Source organism: Pseudovirgaria hyperparasitica (assembly GCF_010093815.1).
Source record: "Pseudovirgaria hyperparasitica strain CBS 121739 unplaced genomic scaffold EJ05scaffold_10, whole genome shotgun sequence".
Taxonomy (NCBI): Eukaryota; Fungi; Ascomycota; class Dothideomycetes; order Acrospermales; family Acrospermaceae; genus Pseudovirgaria; species Pseudovirgaria hyperparasitica.
Genome location: NW_022985558.1, coordinates 1,358,379 through 1,375,927, shown reverse-complemented (window position 1 = coordinate 1,375,927; position 17,549 = coordinate 1,358,379). Strand labels below are relative to the sequence as shown.

The 17,549-nt window shown below is 49.1% G+C and overlaps 7 protein-coding genes and 1 non-coding gene across 8 annotated transcripts; 4 read left to right on the top strand and 4 right to left on the bottom strand.

Annotated features, from left to right (window-relative positions):
- Positions 1-161: 161 nt before the first annotated feature.
- On the bottom strand, positions 162-1,371 carry EJ05DRAFT_501771 (3-deoxy-7-phosphoheptulonate synthase; the record flags this gene model as incomplete). Its single annotated transcript, XM_033747156.1, has 3 exons — positions 162-322; positions 373-1,315; positions 1,363-1,371. The coding sequence occupies 3 exons, from the start codon at positions 1,369-1,371 to the stop codon at positions 162-164; spliced, it is 1,113 nt and encodes a 370-aa protein (XP_033599693.1).
- Positions 1,372-2,484: 1,113 nt separating this feature from the next.
- EJ05DRAFT_511961 (uncharacterized protein) lies at positions 2,485-3,313 on the bottom strand. Its single transcript, XM_033748289.1, has one exon. The coding sequence runs from the start codon at positions 3,013-3,015 to the stop codon at positions 2,527-2,529; it is 489 nt and encodes a 162-aa protein (XP_033599692.1). The 5' UTR covers positions 3,016-3,313; the 3' UTR covers positions 2,485-2,526.
- A 384-nt stretch (positions 3,314-3,697) lies between these two features.
- Positions 3,698-4,806, top strand: EJ05DRAFT_440248 (putative cytochrome C1/Cyt1; the record flags this gene model as incomplete). The annotated part of the gene is made up of 4 exons (XM_033741921.1): positions 3,698-3,855; positions 3,943-4,005; positions 4,057-4,656; positions 4,731-4,806. Coding segments are annotated over 4 exons (897 nt in total), but the record flags the coding sequence as incomplete, so codon positions are not given.
- A 2,340-nt stretch (positions 4,807-7,146) lies between these two features.
- On the bottom strand, positions 7,147-8,389 carry EJ05DRAFT_487199 (uncharacterized protein; the record flags this gene model as incomplete). The annotated part of the gene is made up of 3 exons (XM_033745594.1): positions 7,147-8,046; positions 8,175-8,214; positions 8,376-8,389. 3 exons carry the CDS (start codon positions 8,387-8,389, stop codon positions 7,147-7,149), a joined length of 954 nt encoding a protein of 317 aa, XP_033599690.1.
- A 1,196-nt stretch (positions 8,390-9,585) lies between these two features.
- On the top strand, positions 9,586-10,480 carry EJ05DRAFT_501767 (sentrin-specific cysteine protease; the record flags this gene model as incomplete). Its single annotated transcript, XM_033747155.1, has 4 exons — positions 9,586-9,636; positions 9,690-9,741; positions 9,809-9,858; positions 9,911-10,480. 4 exons carry the CDS (start codon positions 9,586-9,588, stop codon positions 10,478-10,480), a joined length of 723 nt encoding a protein of 240 aa, XP_033599689.1.
- A 1,245-nt stretch (positions 10,481-11,725) lies between these two features.
- Positions 11,726-12,688, bottom strand: EJ05DRAFT_59786 (uncharacterized protein). The gene has a single exon (XM_033749790.1). The coding sequence runs from the start codon at positions 12,554-12,556 to the stop codon at positions 11,975-11,977; it is 582 nt and encodes a 193-aa protein (XP_033599688.1). The 5' UTR covers positions 12,557-12,688; the 3' UTR covers positions 11,726-11,974.
- A 1,966-nt stretch (positions 12,689-14,654) lies between these two features.
- EJ05DRAFT_t49 lies at positions 14,655-14,737 on the top strand. Its single transcript has one exon. It is a non-coding gene; the product is annotated as a tRNA-Thr (tRNA).
- Positions 14,738-15,439: 702 nt separating this feature from the next.
- Positions 15,440-17,474, top strand: EJ05DRAFT_511958 (MFS general substrate transporter; the record flags this gene model as incomplete). The annotated part of the gene is made up of 4 exons (XM_033748288.1): positions 15,440-15,676; positions 15,749-15,882; positions 15,932-16,055; positions 16,115-17,474. The coding sequence occupies exons 1-4, from the start codon at positions 15,552-15,554 to the stop codon at positions 17,472-17,474; spliced, it is 1,743 nt and encodes a 580-aa protein (XP_033599687.1). The 5' UTR covers positions 15,440-15,551.
- Positions 17,475-17,549: the final 75 nt, after the last annotated feature.

The window sequence follows — 17,549 nt, the reverse complement described above, 5'->3', positions numbered from 1 at the left end:
CCACCTGTGAGTAAGCTGGAATGAGCGCCTGCAGGATATATACAGTGGCAACAGGATGCAGCGAGAGAGGTGTGTCATAATGCATTCATGATAGCCACTTTTCATCCCTTCAACGCCCAGTTCAAGGTATACAAACAAGGAAAATTGTCAGCCTTGGAAGACTACGCGTGGCCGTTAACTCCGTTCAGGGCCCTTCGCTTGCGAATGGCGGTGGCCAGCTCCTCCAGTACAAGTTCGGTATCATCCCAACCGATGCAGGCATCAGTGATGCTTACGCCATATTTGAGATCTTTTTTTCCATTCATGGGTGACTTTTGGGCGCCTAAGAGAATTTTAGCAAACAGGGGATCAGCCAGACTGGTGACTACCCACCTTCATTGATATTACTTTCAATCATCACACCCATGATCCCAGTCTCACCGGCAGAGATTTGTGTTGCTAGATCGTGTACCACCTTGGGCTGGTTTTTGTGATTTTTCAGAGAGTTACCATGGCTGCAGTCGACCATTAGGCGGGCGTTCAGGCCCTTCTTAGCCAGGCTCTCCTTTGCCTCAGCAATACTCTTTGCGTCATAATTCGTGCCTTTAGTTCCCCCTCTCAAGATCACGAAGCAGTCTTCGTTACCCTCCGTCTGTACAATGGCAACAACACCGGGCTTAGTGACAGAGAGGAAGTGATGTCCGTTCTTCACAGCGCCAATAGCGTCTACGGCAACACCTAACGACCCATCTGTGCCGTTCTTGAAGCCGACTGGAAAAGACAAACCCGATGCCAGTTCTCGGTGAAGTTGAGATTCGGTAGTCCTCGCACCCACAGCACCAACACTAAGTAAGTCCGCAAGGAATTGTGGCGAGATGGTATCTAGCATTTCGCTGGCCAGCGGCATGCCTCTCTCGGTCAAGTCGAGGAAGAGCTTCCGCGATATCTTGAGACCATCGTTAATCTTGAACGAGTTATCAATATCCGGGTCGTTGATTAAGCCTTTCCATCCAATTGTAGTTCGGGGCTTTTCCAGATAACTCCTCATGACTATCAAGAGCGCGTCTTGATATTTCTCTTTCAATTTCAGCAGGCGATCGCAGTATTCTAAGGCAGCTTGTGGATCGTGAATCGAGCAGGGACCCACGACGACCAGCAGACGCTGCTGCTTGTCTGTGCCATGTACAATGCATACTGACTCATTACGAGCTTGAATTACGACTTCTTTCGACCTTTCTGATTGTTCAATTTCGTGTTGCAGGAGATTCGGGGGTGTAAGAGGCGTGTAGCCTTTGATCCTCGAATCCTCGCTGTTATTCATCGTTTTCACGCCGTTCTGCATGTCATGAGCAGCAGTCAAGGACCGCATTCCAGCAGACTTACGGTAGCCATAGTGTGCGCTTGTCGTGGATGTGCGTATCAATTGTGGATAGTCTTCTACAGCTGAAGTAATACAAGGGCGATCGTGAACCGCGAGGGGCTCGTGCTGGAGACGGTCTATAACTAGGTTGTACTGCTGCTTTCTATAGTCAGTTTTCATGGCCGGACTATGACACACACAAGCGTGGGCCTCGGCGTCGAGTGGGACTTTTCTCGACGAACTTACCGTGAAATGATTGGTATAGGAACAAAATACCGTGCAGTTCAGGTGTTGAGTGTCTGTCGAACAATTGCGCATATATCTTGAGTTTAAAGTCTGTATATATAGTTTACGCAAAGTGTGCAGCCCACGCCTCGAAGGCGGTCAGAGCGGGCAATATGATGTTCACATGCGGCTACCGACTGGTCCCTCGCTGACCGATAGACGCCTCGCCGACGCCGACCGACTCCTCGCGAGGGTTTACCCAATGTATACGCGATTTTTATATACGTATTCAGGGCCACACAACAATCATATGAAGTCAGCTCCAGCTATTGTATGAGGTGGCCGGAGCCTAGACTTGACGTCATCGTTTTTATGATGCTCAAGTCCCCTCCAATGCCAAAATACTGTACATAGCGGCTTCGGGTAGTTGCTCTTCCAATTGATAGCCACATGTTAAAATGTCTCTCTGTCGCGCATCTTAGAGACTAGACCGATATCGTTTGCCAACATCTCCACTGGTTATAAGCAGTGACATACGCTACCAGAGAATCTGAGCCGGCTTCGAGGCAATTTAACTTGAATACCCCGACCTACGAGTGCTAGCAAGTGCGTGCCGTTATAAAGATGTTTAAGCGCATGCTTATGACGACCCATGCACTATTGGGACTGTCCTGGAGATTCAGCTTGATACCAAGGAATGAAAGTGATGATGCCTCAACCGCTTGCCAAATTTGAGTGGTGGATAAAGAGCCCCTGTAGAAAGGACAAACACGTTCAATTGCGCTCGTGACTAAGATGATGGGCTCAATCGCCACAGACCTGCTTCAGGTATGAGCACAAATGGATTCCATCGCGTCGAGCGTACTAAACTCTCTCTATAGTCTGGTTCATCACATACATCAGCTGAGATGATTGGGACTGACCGCCAACGATAATTCAATGGTCTTTGCGAGCTCTGTGATTTACCCGCCAAACATGGGCTTCACTTTGCTTATGCGAATTGGCGCTGGTCTACGCATGCCCCATATTGGAAAAATGTATGGGCTATCGTAGAGCAAGTTGAAAGGCCGAGTCTGGACACTTTCCAGTCGGCTGAAGGAAAGTGGGTAGATCCAACATCTCAGTCTGGACCGCACGAAGACATTGGAAACGTCCAAGCCACGTGGAAGACGAGGTGTGAGGATCTCAGTAAGACATTTTCCAAAAACAGGATCTATCCGATTCTGATCTCGAATACGTACAAGCAAGCCAAAGGAGCCGTTCAGCAAAGATTCAGGTCCAAGTAAGACTCGTCCAAGGTGTAGATGGGGCCATGACTCTCGCCCTCTAACATTTGAATGCGGTTGCGTACTGATAGTAGGTTTCGTGAAAGCGGTACTGTAGACAGGTTTCAGAGATGGTTTCTTTATGAGATCTTCGACAGTGGCCCAAATGGTACCAGGAGAGATCATGGACTGCTGGACGGACTATGTGAACAATGGCTCCGCGTGCCAGAAACTTATGGATGCGTGCGCTATTTGAGTCTGATAGTACACACACTCTTGCTCGACATAACGCATGCAGAACACTGGTTCTGACTGCAGTTGAAAGTATTCAAGACAAAGGAATGTCAGCCGAAAGATGCTGTCATTCGCAGATCCGTGTATATTAGTGATATGTAGTAAAACCATTCGTAGTACGCTTATGAAACCGATGAAACAAGTACATAAGTGCCAGGCAATATACGGTTGATTGGATCTTGAAAATGACTATTTGCGTTCGTATCGCATTCCAACATCGAAGAGGTCACCGAGGAAAGTTGCGGCCAATCAGAAGGCGCTTAATCAGATCAGGATGCCAAGCCCCGGTTGACGAGAGAGAGCTCTTTCCCTACCAAGATTCCTCCAAAACCTCCTTCGACATCAATTGCCCACAGCATCCGCCCAATTTCGTCCCCCGGGCATCATCAGGTCAGACCTCACCATGCTGGCGAGATCGTGTCTTCGCTCAGCGCGTGTTGTGCGCCCTGTCGCACGCAATGTGGCCGGAAAGCCAGCTTCAGTATGTACCGAAACTTCATGCTTGACTACGCATCACCTCTTTCGCCGATGTTATCTTCACGAAGTTGCGTACTGATTGATTTTACCCCAGCGCGCTGCCTCCTCTTCTAGCTCTTCTACCGAACAAGCCTCTGATGCCTGGAGAGCCACCGCCACCGCATCGGCTGCCACCGCGTTCGCCATTGGATCCGTCGCCTGGTACTGGCATCTCTACGGCAAAGAGTTGAATGCGGCCACGATGGCCGAAGAAGGGTTAGTAAATCCTTCAGCAACATATGTCCTACTTCATTTGATCGCCATACTTGAAAAATGGAGAACTCGCTGACCACAAGCCCTTAGTCTTCATGCCACACACTATCCTTGGGAACACGCCAAATGGCACAAGACATTTGATCATCAAGCGTACGTTTTGTAATGGCACAGTGTTCGTCTGGCCAAATCTGACACTTCCAGGCTACGACGAGGATTTCAAGTCTACCGCGAGGTTTGCGCATCCTGCCATTCACTTGCTCGAGTTCCATACAGAACTCTTGTCGGAACCATCATGACCGTCGACGAAGCCAAAGCACTAGCTGAAGAGAACGAATATGATACCGAACCAAACGATGAGGGAGAAATTGAAAAGCGACCCGGAAAATTATCTGACTACCTCCCAAGCCCATATAAGAATGACGAAGCCGCTCGCGCTGCCAATCAAGGTGCTCTGCCTCCAGATTTAAGCTTGATGGTCAAGGCGCGTCATGGAGGCTGCGATTACATCTTCAGCCTATTGACTGGGTACCCAGAGGAGCCACCACCAGGTGCTCAAGTCGCCGATGGCCTGAACTTCAACCCTTATTTTCCCGGAACTGGCATTGCCATGGCACGAGTCCTCTACGATGGTCTCGTTGAATACGAAGACGGAACCCCAGCTACCACGTCTCAGATGGCCAAAGACGTCGTCGAATTTTTGAACTGGTCTGCCGAACCCGAGATGGATGAACGGAAGAAAATGGGTTGGAAGGTGCTCGCAGTGACTAGCGTACTTTTCGCAGTCAGCATATGGGTCAAGAGGTAAGCGCTGCGCGTGCCTTTCTCGAGACTTCAGTCTTGAAAGTACAAGTACAAGACTACTGACAAATATATAGGTATAAGTGGGCTCCAATCAAGACACGGAAGCTGGTATACAACCCTCCTTACCAGCAGCGCAAGCCAGGACAGTGAAACTGTATATGGTAAGAATCAGATCAGCAAAAGAGCGGAAGTGATAGACAGTTGGGGGTGGGAATGGCCTCCCAACCACTTGTACAGCATTGTGAGAATAGCTAAGAATTATTTCATTTCTTATGTTATAGATGCTCTTATAGTCTTTCATGATATGAGATCACCGATATTGCCCGCATCTATCTCGACTCCATGGTGACCATAGCTCCCAGGCTATAGATTTCTCTTAATGTTATGCAGAACCAACTCCGCAGCTTACCGAGCCATGCTTTACGACATGGAGCGACTGGGCTGTCCTACATAAGCATTAACATGATCGTGAGACATAGGCTGCGCAATACAAAGGGATTACAAAATATTACTCGAAACTGCGTTCTGGCTGATCCGATGTACTCAAGCCTGAACCTCAAGTCGCGCACCAATGTAGGCTGAACGTCACCTTTTTGCACCTCTTCCATTCATTTTCCTTGATGGCGCAAGCAAAGGAGACACCGAATGTGTCTGTGATAACCATCAATGACCCATTTGAAGGTCCTTCAGTTCATCATACAATAGTATTACCAAAGTGCTGTTCACAGAATGCATTGCAGGGACCGTCTACGAGGGCTCTGGTACTCTCACCAGATCATGTCCCGTCTCATGGGCCTCGCACGATCCTCACAACCCTTGGCTCTTCTCTAGAGCTCTGAAGTGGTCCGTTTGGCTTCACGATTGGTCCGCTCATCTGGAGTCCACTCTCAGAACTGTATCGTCGACAGCTGCTTTTTGTTGTCACATTTCCAGCTGCAACGAGCTTCAATGCAGCTGCTTCGCCGAACTTCCCATCTCTGGTCGTGCTCCGGTTCCTTACTGGTGCTTGTGGCTCTTCAGCTCTTACGGCTCTAGCTAGTGTAATACCAGACCTTTATCCTGCAGGCCAGCGTAGTCTTCCGATGTGCGTTTTGGGAACTGTCATCATGTTGGGAAAATCACTCGACCCAGTCATTGGAGAATTTCTCTCCAATCCAGCTGGCTGGAGATGGGTTCAAGGGTCAAGCGCAGCACTGATTGGCCTTACATAGTTGATTGGTATACTCATACTATCGGAGACATGCGCACCCATGATATTAGAAAAAAAAGGCGGATGCCTTGTCAGTCATGAGTGGTAAAATCTATGGAGTCAGAGCAAGAGCTGGTTCGGAGAGTACATCCATACTCAAACTCTACAAGACGGCACTGACAAGACCATAGGCCATACTATTTCAAGGACTGATCATGCTGCTTATGAGCAGGGACCTCGCGCTCATATCTGGTATCTTCTATCTGTCCATAGACGCCTTACCAATCGTAAAGGGCATGGCAAGGGCTGGGGCCAAAGCATCGGTGGGCTCGCTTTCTTAGAAATTGTTTTTGGCACGATATTAGGGTCTCTTTTCTTGTCCTTTGACGAGAGACGTTACCAAATCATCTCGAAGCACGGTCAAGGCGTGCCTCCAGAATCGCGCATTCCACCATTGATGACTGCCGCCATAGTCCTTCCACTTGGTCTATTATTCGGCTTCGCATGGACCAACCATCTAAGAGTACATTGGATCATCTCACTGGTCCGAATGGCATCTTCGACGATAATTAGTGTCTCGACCTATCTGATCGACGCGTAAGCTTGCGATCTCTTAATCTTCATGCTCGGAAGCACGCAGACTTCGGCATATACAATCGGATACAATCCGAGTGCCTAGATTAGGATTGTACGATTAGTTACCTTAAAAGTACGGATTAAGCTTGGAATCTATGCTAAGAGATTGAGATTGCTTATATTAAATTAAATCGCTTATATCATATAAGATTACCCGATTAGGAAGGAGATAGGGAGACTAAGTGGCTAAGTCATGACATTATTAGGTATATATTCGACTAATATAAGTATATATAGGGCCTTAAATTACACGTCTCCTCGTAAATAACCTCCTTTAGACTATAGAGTCACGTATATATAAGAAACTTACTACTAGAACCTTACTAAAATCGACTAATAAATATACACCCTATATATTTAATCTAACATAAGCAATCTAACTAATCGGATTAGAATTATACCGTCTTGGCAATCATTTTTGAGGCGTGGATTGAGCTTGTATTCTCTATTAGAATATTTGAGCAGATTGAGCTTGCATGGATTCGGATTTTATGTGCCGAAGTCTGGAAGCACGTTTCCACCCCACGGATCTAACAAGTGTTTTGACACACTATCTGGGTGAATAAAGTTAGAATTGATCTATCACTCATGTGTCACCCTGATTCCTTCACGATCAGGATTCAGAGCTTCAGCAGATATAGGCGAGACATTGAACAAGCTACGCTCTAAAAGGGGCTACCCTGGTAGCGTACCCTCAATTTCCAAAGAGCGGTATCACCACCGTTCTTGTTAGCATTACGTTCATGGAACTTTTCCTTGAAGCCACGGATCTTGTCCACGATTCTTCTTATTGAAGCCTTCATTCTGTGTTTCGACGGCGTCTTGTCTATCCTTCGTCTCGTAGCCGGCGCCGGAAAGGGAACCGTCTGGCTCTCTGATCTTACTTTTTCTATCTCATTATGCGTGGACTCCTCGAATTTAATCCTGTTACTTCTCCGGCACCCCGCCTCATCATGCTGTCGAGCAGGTGCGTTGCTGCCGATCATGAGAGACAACCCATCGGTAGAGGCAAAAAACCCATGTTCTTGGCAGAGTATTGGTGAACAAGGTCGAAAAAATACACGGGAGCACGATTTGCATCCAACGTAGTCATGATCGCATCTAGGACAGAGGGACACTGGGTTGTTGATCTGGGAACACATATGGCAGCGCCAGTGCCATGTAATGTTGAATGATGGCGGTTGCTTGTCGTAGTATTCGCAGAGCGAAGAAGCTGTTTCCGTTGCGGTGAAAGCTGATAAAGGTACGAGTTGTGGGTCATGGAACTTTGGAAATGCGTTCTTGATAGCACTCGGATCATGCAGAGGGCTGTACCGGCTACTCATCGACGTTCTTGGTCGTCCTGAAACTTGTGTGACTCCATGCATTTCTTCGAAATGTTTTAGATGCTTGTCGCTGCTATCGAGGGTCAGACCATAGCACGTGAAGTCGTCAATTGGTATTGATGGCACAATGTTCGACAGGTATAATGAGGGTGTAGAGTTGCGATGTAAATGGATTATAGATAGACTTTGAGAGAAGTGATGGTGACAGTTGGAGCCTGAGAAGATCGTGGGAATGGTAGGCTGGGCATTGATATACCAAAGAGGAGAGTCTTAAAGTACTAGCTCGAGTAATGCGTAAGGAACCGTGTTTCACATATCACCTTCCCATAATACGCTCCAGGCTGAAGTATCATTGCACTACAACACACCTTCTGTGTCCACAGCATGCGGCTGTACGTGTCGTTCCTTCTGTAAAGACATATCATGTTAGACACAATCTATTTCACTGGTATGTTTTTTGGCATGAAGGTCATGTTGTCTGCTCGTTTGTTTTATGACAAGACCAGTGGTTTGCCTAGCCAAACGTAGTCACAATCTGACCGGATAGCGAAGTCCACTCGATTACTAACCGAATAACAAGCATTATATGAGACCAGACGTGTTCTGCTCATTAAGTAACGCAAGGTCTGGGCGGAACTAATCCATAGTGATGGTGCTTCTAAAGGTGGGCCCAAACTATACAGCTTTGCCTTCTTGTATGTCGACAATCTATCTATGCTACTTCTAAACGTCGAGAATAGAACCGGGCAATGGGTCGCGGCTGCTTTCGACTCCATGCTTTGTAGATCGGTACGATCAGATGCGCTATTAATACTTCTATGAAATGCACCAGGACTCCGCAAGGTCGAAGCCAGCGACGTATATTTCAGATACGTGAGTACAAATCCGGGATCAGCAGACAAGTGCATACACAAAGATTGTGGTGTTGAGTGCTGCTTCGAGTGCAATATGCCAGCAGGTAACGACGACCCCTTAAAAAGTCCGATATATGACTTGAACACGTAAAGCTTGAACACAATCTACCCGGGAAGCGACTGAATTGACAGGCTTTCAGATGACCGGACACCTCTTGACATATGCATGTCTTCCATATCTCAATGATGACGTCTCCTTTCTTCCGGTTCTTTTCGCTTAATAACATCAGGCCGAAAAATGGCAGATGTCCCTTGTAATTTGTTGCGTCTCCCATGATGAGGTGGCATATATATATATATTTCTATTCAGGCCAAGTAAATGGAGTGAGAAGTACCGACGTCAGGGGTGGAACTAATGACCATATGTGAGAAAGGGTTTCAGCATCCTTTCTTTCAACACGGATGATGTCGATCCCTACTGTATGCATCCTGGAGTGGATCGCGAATAGGTTGACGTTGGACCCTGTCTCATCCCATTTTGTCATCACATGACTTATAGGGCATGCCTCTTGGTGATAATATCAATGATTGTGTCATGAAAGCTACAATGGACATCGTGGAAGGGCGGTCCAGGTCATTCAATTGACAGTGGTCGTGCCCCCCGCCCACAGCCGAGGTTTTGCCTAGACAGCGGCCGCACGCCTCAAAGCGTTGCGACGCCGCCCGCGCGACGAGTGAATGATTGAATGCTGCCTTGTCGTTACACGACGCTGGTCCTCTGAGGATACAATTCGTACATGAGGCTTGATGCTTCATTGGACTGGCACATTCTAATTTGTCTCCTGCGCTACCTCTCTTCACTGCATCTTTATATATCCGCCTCGCTGCACCTCTACGAAACTTACTACACAGTCCCACTACTACTATGTCCTTCCATCCTTTCGGCGGCCGCGTCTCGAACCGATTGCGCGATACGGTGAGCTCTTTCACATCGCGTAATGTTAAAGTCACACACCTAACAATGACCAGCTGTCTGATAAAGAGCTATCCGAAGCATATCTCATCTATAATGACGTCAAATGTATGCCAACCCTCTCCCAAGTATCATTCGACACGAGATTCCCGTGTGGTCCACTGATACGATCCAGTGACTCGAAGAGATTACAATAGCATAAAAGATGACTGGCTTACGGATGAGGTTCGTACATTCTGCCCGCACGGAGATCAGGAAAATAGTAACAATGTCGAAGGTCATCTCCTTCTGGGAGGAATACTTGGAGAGAGAAGAGCTGTCAAAATACCCACAAGCCACGATATCACTCTTACGGCCCTCCATGGCACAATTACTTCGAAAGACCCCGGACCCGCTTACGCTCAAATCAAATCTGCCTGATTTCACCAGGACGACCCATGTGTTTCTCCCAGTAAATAACAGCGAGGACGTTACTGAGGCAGAATCGGGCTCGCACTGGTCTTTGCTCTTGGTCTCCACTATCGATCAAGTTGCTTTCCACTATGATTCGCTGGGTACCGAAAACATTGTGCAAGCAGGAAAAGTTACCCAAAACTTGGGTCGCCTTATCAACAAGCACATCAAATTCATCAACATGGAGGACGCGCCGATACAGAACAACGGCAGTGACTGCGGTGTGTTCGTGTGCTTGATTATGAAGCACCTGTTGCTTAACAGGCTTTTGACGGTGCCCTCAAAGAAGAAAATCAGTATGAGTATGGTCGGGCGTGATATAGATGCCGATAAGGGACGCCATGAGATGAGGCGTCTTATCAACAAGTACAGGGATCAGGCTTCGAAATCGTGAGTGCTGAGCTATGTCCTGCGATATCTGGGCTAAGCAGCCGTAGACGAAGCGCATCTCGAAGCAAGGACAGGTCGAGATCACCACCGAGGTTTAGCGGCGCATGAAGTTCTGCTTATTACTGTGCTCACTGTGGTCTACATATCCCCTTGAGTGGCGTTCTATGGTTGCATATTGGACGTAGGCGTAGAGCAAAAGAGTTGGAGGAATGGATCTTGCATGGTTCCAATCGCGTTCATTGCAGGAGCGGTTATACAGAGGTACTAAGGCTCAGTTGCCCAAACGTTCCCATCGATTTCGGTCTACTATGGGTCTTGTTCGTGGTCAATAGTATCCAAGTCACAGTTCACCAGGATTCAGCGTCTTCGAGATGACACAAACAGCCAGCGCCTGCAGGACCATATGCATTGACATGCATGTGTCGACAACTTTCTCAGACTCAAGGCTCGACATGTACAGGCCCACTTGACCCTGTTCCACCCCTCACGACTCTCGCATTCACCGCACCTTAGTTTGCCATCACAAATAATGCCCTAAGCGACCGAAGAAACCGCAACCTTAAGACAACCTATGCACGCAATCTCACCTTGAACATGTCAGGACTGTTCGTATATGCCAACGAAATGCCTCGTCTCATCTCGCAAACATATATTTTTCTTCCCCAGCTAGCATCAAGGCAGAGGTTCGCACAAGTGGTGAATTTTCCATACTTTCCTACTAGGCCGCTGTTTCATTTCGCTGTCGCTTACTTATATGCTAAGACAAACTACAACGAACAACATCATTTCACGTACTCGAAAATAAATACATAGCATGGATAGGCGTATTATACTCCATAAATCATGCTTTCCATGGGGATGGAACACTCGCACCACTGATTGTGTTAGTGCTAGTCCATCTATAGCAAGTGCAGACACAATAATGCTTATTCCTTGTTGTTCAGTGACGATAGTGTCATGGAAAGCTCTCAGGGGGACTAATTGGTGCAGCTTTTGCTAAAAGTAAAAGATCTTTAAAAGATCAGAGGTCGTTGCTAAATTGTATCATCGATGGTGGCACAGAAACTCCCCGAAGCGAAAGGCCTTTGATGGCTGTAGACATCATATGCAATCCATCGAGTCAGATGCTGTCATGTTAAACTTGCTTTTGAGGTTGCTTTTGCTGCGACGAGTCATGCCAGAGACGTTGTGTGTAGCTATACCGCATTCCCAAGTCTTCGCTACAATGACATGCTGGTCCTATCCCTGATATATGCCAGACTTCTCGTCGTATGTTTTGTGCCGGCATATCCCACTTACTCCACAGAGAAAAACAAAGATTAAATGTTATGGAGCCCCTTGCACCCCTTGAAACAATATAAATCTGCCTTTCCTTCCTCCCGTCTACATAAGTCAAGACGGCCTCTTGAATGATTCCTTCATCATCTAACTTCTATGTTTATGTCATATCAAGTTTCTTCCCAGCACACGATTAAACACATGCCACACTTGCGTCCATTTAAGATCGTCGCTCCCGCACCGCATTTCTGTACACCTTGAGCACAGAGTAGCATCTAGCGCTCCTTGTGCTTCGGTGCTGCTGTCCTCGCACGTGCAGAAACCAGCCATCTTGAGAGATAGCCAGATGGACTAGCTCTACGAACGAGAGAGTATAGGGCAAGTGAGACACCACAGCCTCAACACAGCACCCCATCAAGTCTACGTCACACCAAGGTAACACTACGATGCCAGGACTCGCATGGTGAGCACGTGAGGACGCGTCGGTTTCGCGCCCAAAAGACAGTCTGTCTGACAGTCTGACAGTCTGACAGGTACATCGAGGTACATCCGTACTGAAAACCCAGTCTCCGTACGATACACCGAACGATACATGAAATGTACATTCCGTACGATTGATCCCCCACCCCCAGGCCATTCCCCTCCGCAGCAGCGAAAGTGTCTCCCCTGTCCTTGACGGTCCACCATGCATACTCCCCAAAAACTCGTCAACCTCGGCCAGCAAACTCACTCGAACGCCTCGTCTCGCGAACGTATGTATACCAGGACGAAATGCATCCTTGTCGCCGCCCCCAGCATGCATCCCTGGGCATAGCTCGGATCGGCCCCGGCATGGATCTCAACAACAGGATCTGGACATGGGGGCTAAGCGCGACGCTGGGATACCCTGATCCTTGCGCACAAATACGAAAGGAGGCTGGCCCGGGGTGTGAAAAGGTGTACATGCTCTCCAGCCGGTCAGATTTGAGTGGCAGGCGTGCATATACGAGGTGGGGTAGGACGAATTGGGGGTAATGATGGAAATGGTAGGAACAGGATAGGCGAAGTGGATCGTCATTAGTATCGCTATTCCAGTAGCCGATGATGATGGTGACGTTGGCGGCTGGATCTGTCGCGCCATGAGGGAGGGATGTCTGCGCAAGTTCGCCGCATCACATGCTGTGGCAGGATGCAACCTGCGGCTTGCAAGCTCGGATCAGGCGACAAAGCGAGCACGAGCAAGGATGGCGAGGATGTATTAGGCAGCTGGGGAAGAATCGGAGAAGACGGGAAGGGTGGAGTGACTGACATGCATGGACAGTCATGGATACCCGATGAAGGGTAGCGAAGTTTGTATGACAAGTGATGCATGGGCGTCGGGAATAACGTCGCGATTGCGCTTCTTCGAGCATATTGACGTGCTTGACTATCGGGGAGACGAAGGAAACATTCTCTAGCTTCGAGATGGGTACAGTCTGGCGACTGTTCTTGGATGCCCTAGTTCGTGTGGCGCTGTCGTTTACGGGCTGCGTGGCAAAGCATGATGGCAGTGGCCAAAAGTGCAGACTGCACCGTCGTGGTTGTTTGCAACTCTGTTGTTTCCTTGGAGGTTACCTTCCACAAGTATGTGTGTTGGTGTATAACGACGTTGGATATTGCCCGGGTCTTTACGTAGCAGTATGATGTCGACTCCTGTCCCACATTTAGCTTCCAAGTTTTTGCGCGATGTGCAACATCGGCAGGTCATTCTGTAGTCAACGGGCCTGGCATGCCTGGTGAGAACATAACTTCGATCCACTGCCAACGTAAACAATAATATGGCATAGCCGCATCCCGTTCACACCCATCTCACATGCGATAGTAGGGTTGACGGTGAAGCAAACAGTTCTATATACATAAGAAGTATATGTGTGGATACAAGCTTGGTCCATGAATTGACTTAGACTAAGGACTCTTATACACTTAAATAAACGATGATACTGAGCAGAACTCCTAGTCCGACAAGAGAAGGAAACTCTTGCATCCCGGCGCACACAAGGAGGCTCTCGTTTTCTCTAGGCGTTGATTGTGATGAAACCTTGATAAGTCGCCGCGTCAGAAAAGCCTTTGATGTCAAGATATCATGGTGTAATAGCGATATTACTCCAAGTCGTCGTGGCCTCCAGATCCGATATTGACTTCAAAAGACTCTAAAGTAATGGTGTTACAGCGGAAGGGGTTTAGACGTCGAGAAGTAGGTGCTGAAGGGCTGTGATATTTAGGTATACCTATGGTGATCATACCGGATTGACGGCTAAATAGGCATTGAACCTTCTTAGTGTGATCGTGGTCATCGATATCTCAGATACAAATAGTCTAGAAGTCAGGGAGAGTCACGGCTACCTTGAGTTACTATACAAGTCAATCGCACCCGACGTATCATGTGCAGCAAGTTCGCACAGCCCTCAGAGAGGTTCATTATGCGTAAGGAGACCTTGTCTGATAAGTAGAAGATAGCAAGTTGTGAGCCCCTAAGAATGCCCAATGCTACATGTGTGTGTTCAAGAATTGCGACGTTCGAAGAGTCATGAGCTGTTGGCAAGTTACACAAGGAGATAAATACAAGGCGGCACCTTTTTATGCGTAGTCTTTGTCGCTAGCCTCTGTAAAGTATCGTAGCATGGCCCTCATCTCAACCATCTCGATCATCTCTTCGGGGATCCCAAGACGATTCGCGGAGATACAGCTGTGTTGTGGTCAGAAGACGGTTGACGTTGAGTCTTGAGAAGGCGGGGAGATGAACCGATGGTTTAGCGTAACGGCGGGCCGTTGTTGTGCGCTAAGCCAGTTAGCGTCCAATCAGCAGTAGCAGAGGAGGCTTCTTTCCCACAAACCCATTTTGAAGTATTATAAACGATTTGACCGAAGCTCAACGCTCATCAGCCGCCTTGGCTAAGTGGTATAGCGCCTCACTAGTAAACCTAGGGAGATGAGGAGATCATCAGTTCGATTCTGATAGGTGGCATACAATCCATGTATGTCTTTTTTTTACTTTTCTTTGGTCATTCATTAATATACATCATATATATGATGACCATGCCTCTTCATTCTATCACCGGTTACCATGCATGTCACAAGTGTCGTCTTAAAAGCTCTGTTGCCGCACTTCGTCATTAATTAGAACTCTGGTATGTTCTTCTAAAACATGCTCAATTACTTGAAACTTTCAGCATGTCCCGAAGGGGTAAATGGCATGCAAGCCGGTGCAGGTTCAAGAAAGGACCGACTCCGACAGCACCCAGCCTCGCAAGCCCCGCAATAGAGATTGGGATACCTGAATAGGAGCTCCAAGCGAGCTTCGGATTCGGACGAAGCGCAACTTGTTACCGGTCGAACGTGAACACCAGTAGTCGCATACAAAAGCATAGACATACATATATAATCACAGAGATTCCCATGGACGGATTTCATTTGGTTGATCTTGATTTCTGTTGTTCTCCAAGAACGAAGCGGGTCGGCCGAGCTCTGAGCTAGAAAGGGCGACCATCCATGTGAAGATATATTAAGCAGCAAAATGGATGCTTGACTCAGAAAGGTAGCACGTACATCTTTCTGGTAAAACAGCCCTTGATAGGCCAGGTTTTCGCTGCCTTGTTTGCTTGCAGCGTCGAGTCGTTTAAACTGTCGTGAAGGCGAACGCGAACGTTTCGCTTCCAAATTCAGCCAGACTGGATTGACACTTTAGGAGAGAGTACAGACGCGCTTGACTGAATGACTGGATACTCACAGTACATACTGTTCTGGGAATGAGAGGTCGTATCTGACGAGTTCCGATAGCGATGAGCGAGGTCGAAACACGAGAACTTCCGCGAGCCGGAGAGGAAGATGTAACAACTTCAGAAGATACTGCTGCATCGCCTCCGACTGAGCTGACGGGATGGAGACTTGGACTGGTGATGACCGGGTGAGCAGAAGTCTTGCCTCTGACAACGTCCCTTGATCTTGTACCATGGCTAACGGTCGACCATAACTATAGACTATGGCTAGCTCTATTTCTGTCTGCTCTGGACGGAACCATAGTCTCGACGGCATTGATAGAGATATCCAATGATCTCAAGTCGCTCAGCCAGGCCAACTGGCTTGTCATAGCTTACTTTCTGACATACAACGGTGAGTCCTCAGGTACATCACAGGACGCATATTCTGATATGATATATAGCATTCCTCCTGCTAGTCGCAAAGCTCAGTGACACATTCGGCACGAAAAACCTCCTGATCCTTTCGAACATTATATTTTTCGTCTTCTCCGCTGCGTGCGCCGCGTCCAAGACGATGACCCAGCTGTCCGTACCTCATCTTTGATACCTCTCATCTTCTCCTCCTTCTAACCTCCTCCTCACAGCATAGTCTTCCGCGCGCTTCAGGGCATGGGCGGCTCGGGGCTCTACACGCTCGTCTTCGTCGTCATCCTCAAACTCATCTCCCCGTCCAAAATCGGCTTCTACTCCGGCATCATCAGCTCTGTCTTCGCCATTGCGAACCTCCTCGGACCCATCCTCGGCGGCAGCATCACCTCCCACACCACCTGGCGCTGGATCTTCTGGATCAACCTGCCCATCACCGCAATCTCGACCGTCCTCCTCGCCCTCGCCATGCCCACGATCCCATCCGAAACTCCGACTCTCGCCAAACTCCGCGCCGTCGACTGGCTCGGCGGCCTCCTCTCCATCGCATGGCCTATCCCCGTCCTCTTCGCCCTCCAACAAGCCGAAGTCGCATACCCCTGGTCCTCGCCCGTCATCATCAGCACCCTCACAACCGGCCTCGTCCTCCTCGTCCTCTTCGCCTGCCACGAAACATCCCTCTACCGCCGTACTCGCCACAACATCTCCAACATCTCCAACACCAAAACCCCCATCCTCCCCATCCCCGTCCTAACAACCCTCCTCCCCGCCCTCCTAACCCTCTCAACCTTCCTAACCGGCTCCTCCTTCCTCTCCGCCACAATACTCCTCCCAGCACGCTTCCAAGCCGTAAACGCAGCCAGCCCCGCCCACGCCGGCATCCAGCTCCTCGCCCTCGTCCTCGCAACCCCACCCTTCGCCCTCCTCGCCGGCCTCGCAACACCCCACCCACGCATCACAGCCTGCCTCCTCCTGCTCGCGCCCTGCGCAATCCTGCTCGGCACCGCCCTGCTCAGCACATTACCCGCTAGTACTACCAGCAACCATTCCCCCGACCCGCGGCAATACGTATACATGGCCCTCCTAGGCGCGGGCTTCGGCACGCTTGCGCCGCTCAGCTACGCGCTTATGAAGGCGATGCTGCACGGGGACGCGCATCTGGCCGCTGCGACGGGGCTGATGAATACGGCGCGCACGCTGGGTGGCACGCTTGCGATTGCGGTGTGTTCGGCGCTGCTGCACGGGCGGCTGCGGCGGGACTTGCCTGGGATTCTGCCTGCGGCTGAGCAGGTCGGGTTGGTGGAGGAGAGTTTGGCGAATCTGCGGCTGCTGCCGGATGAGGAGGCGGTGGGAAGGGTGAGGCGGGTGTTTGGGGAGGCGTATAATTTGCAGTTTCGGGTGCTGATTGCGTTTGCGGGGGCGAATGTGGTGCTGAGTTGTGTTTTGGTGGCGGCGATGGAGTGGAAGAAGAGGACTGGTGAGTATGTTGATCTTGGGGAGAGGATGAGGATGGCTGAGAAGGAACGGGTGCGGGCGAGCCAGACTGTGGCTGTAGAGACTGTGAAGCAGGAATCGTGAACTGGATAGCATGTTTTCATGGGTGTAACACGGTTGAACACTGGGAATTCGTGACATGTTCCATCTCCTCTTGTT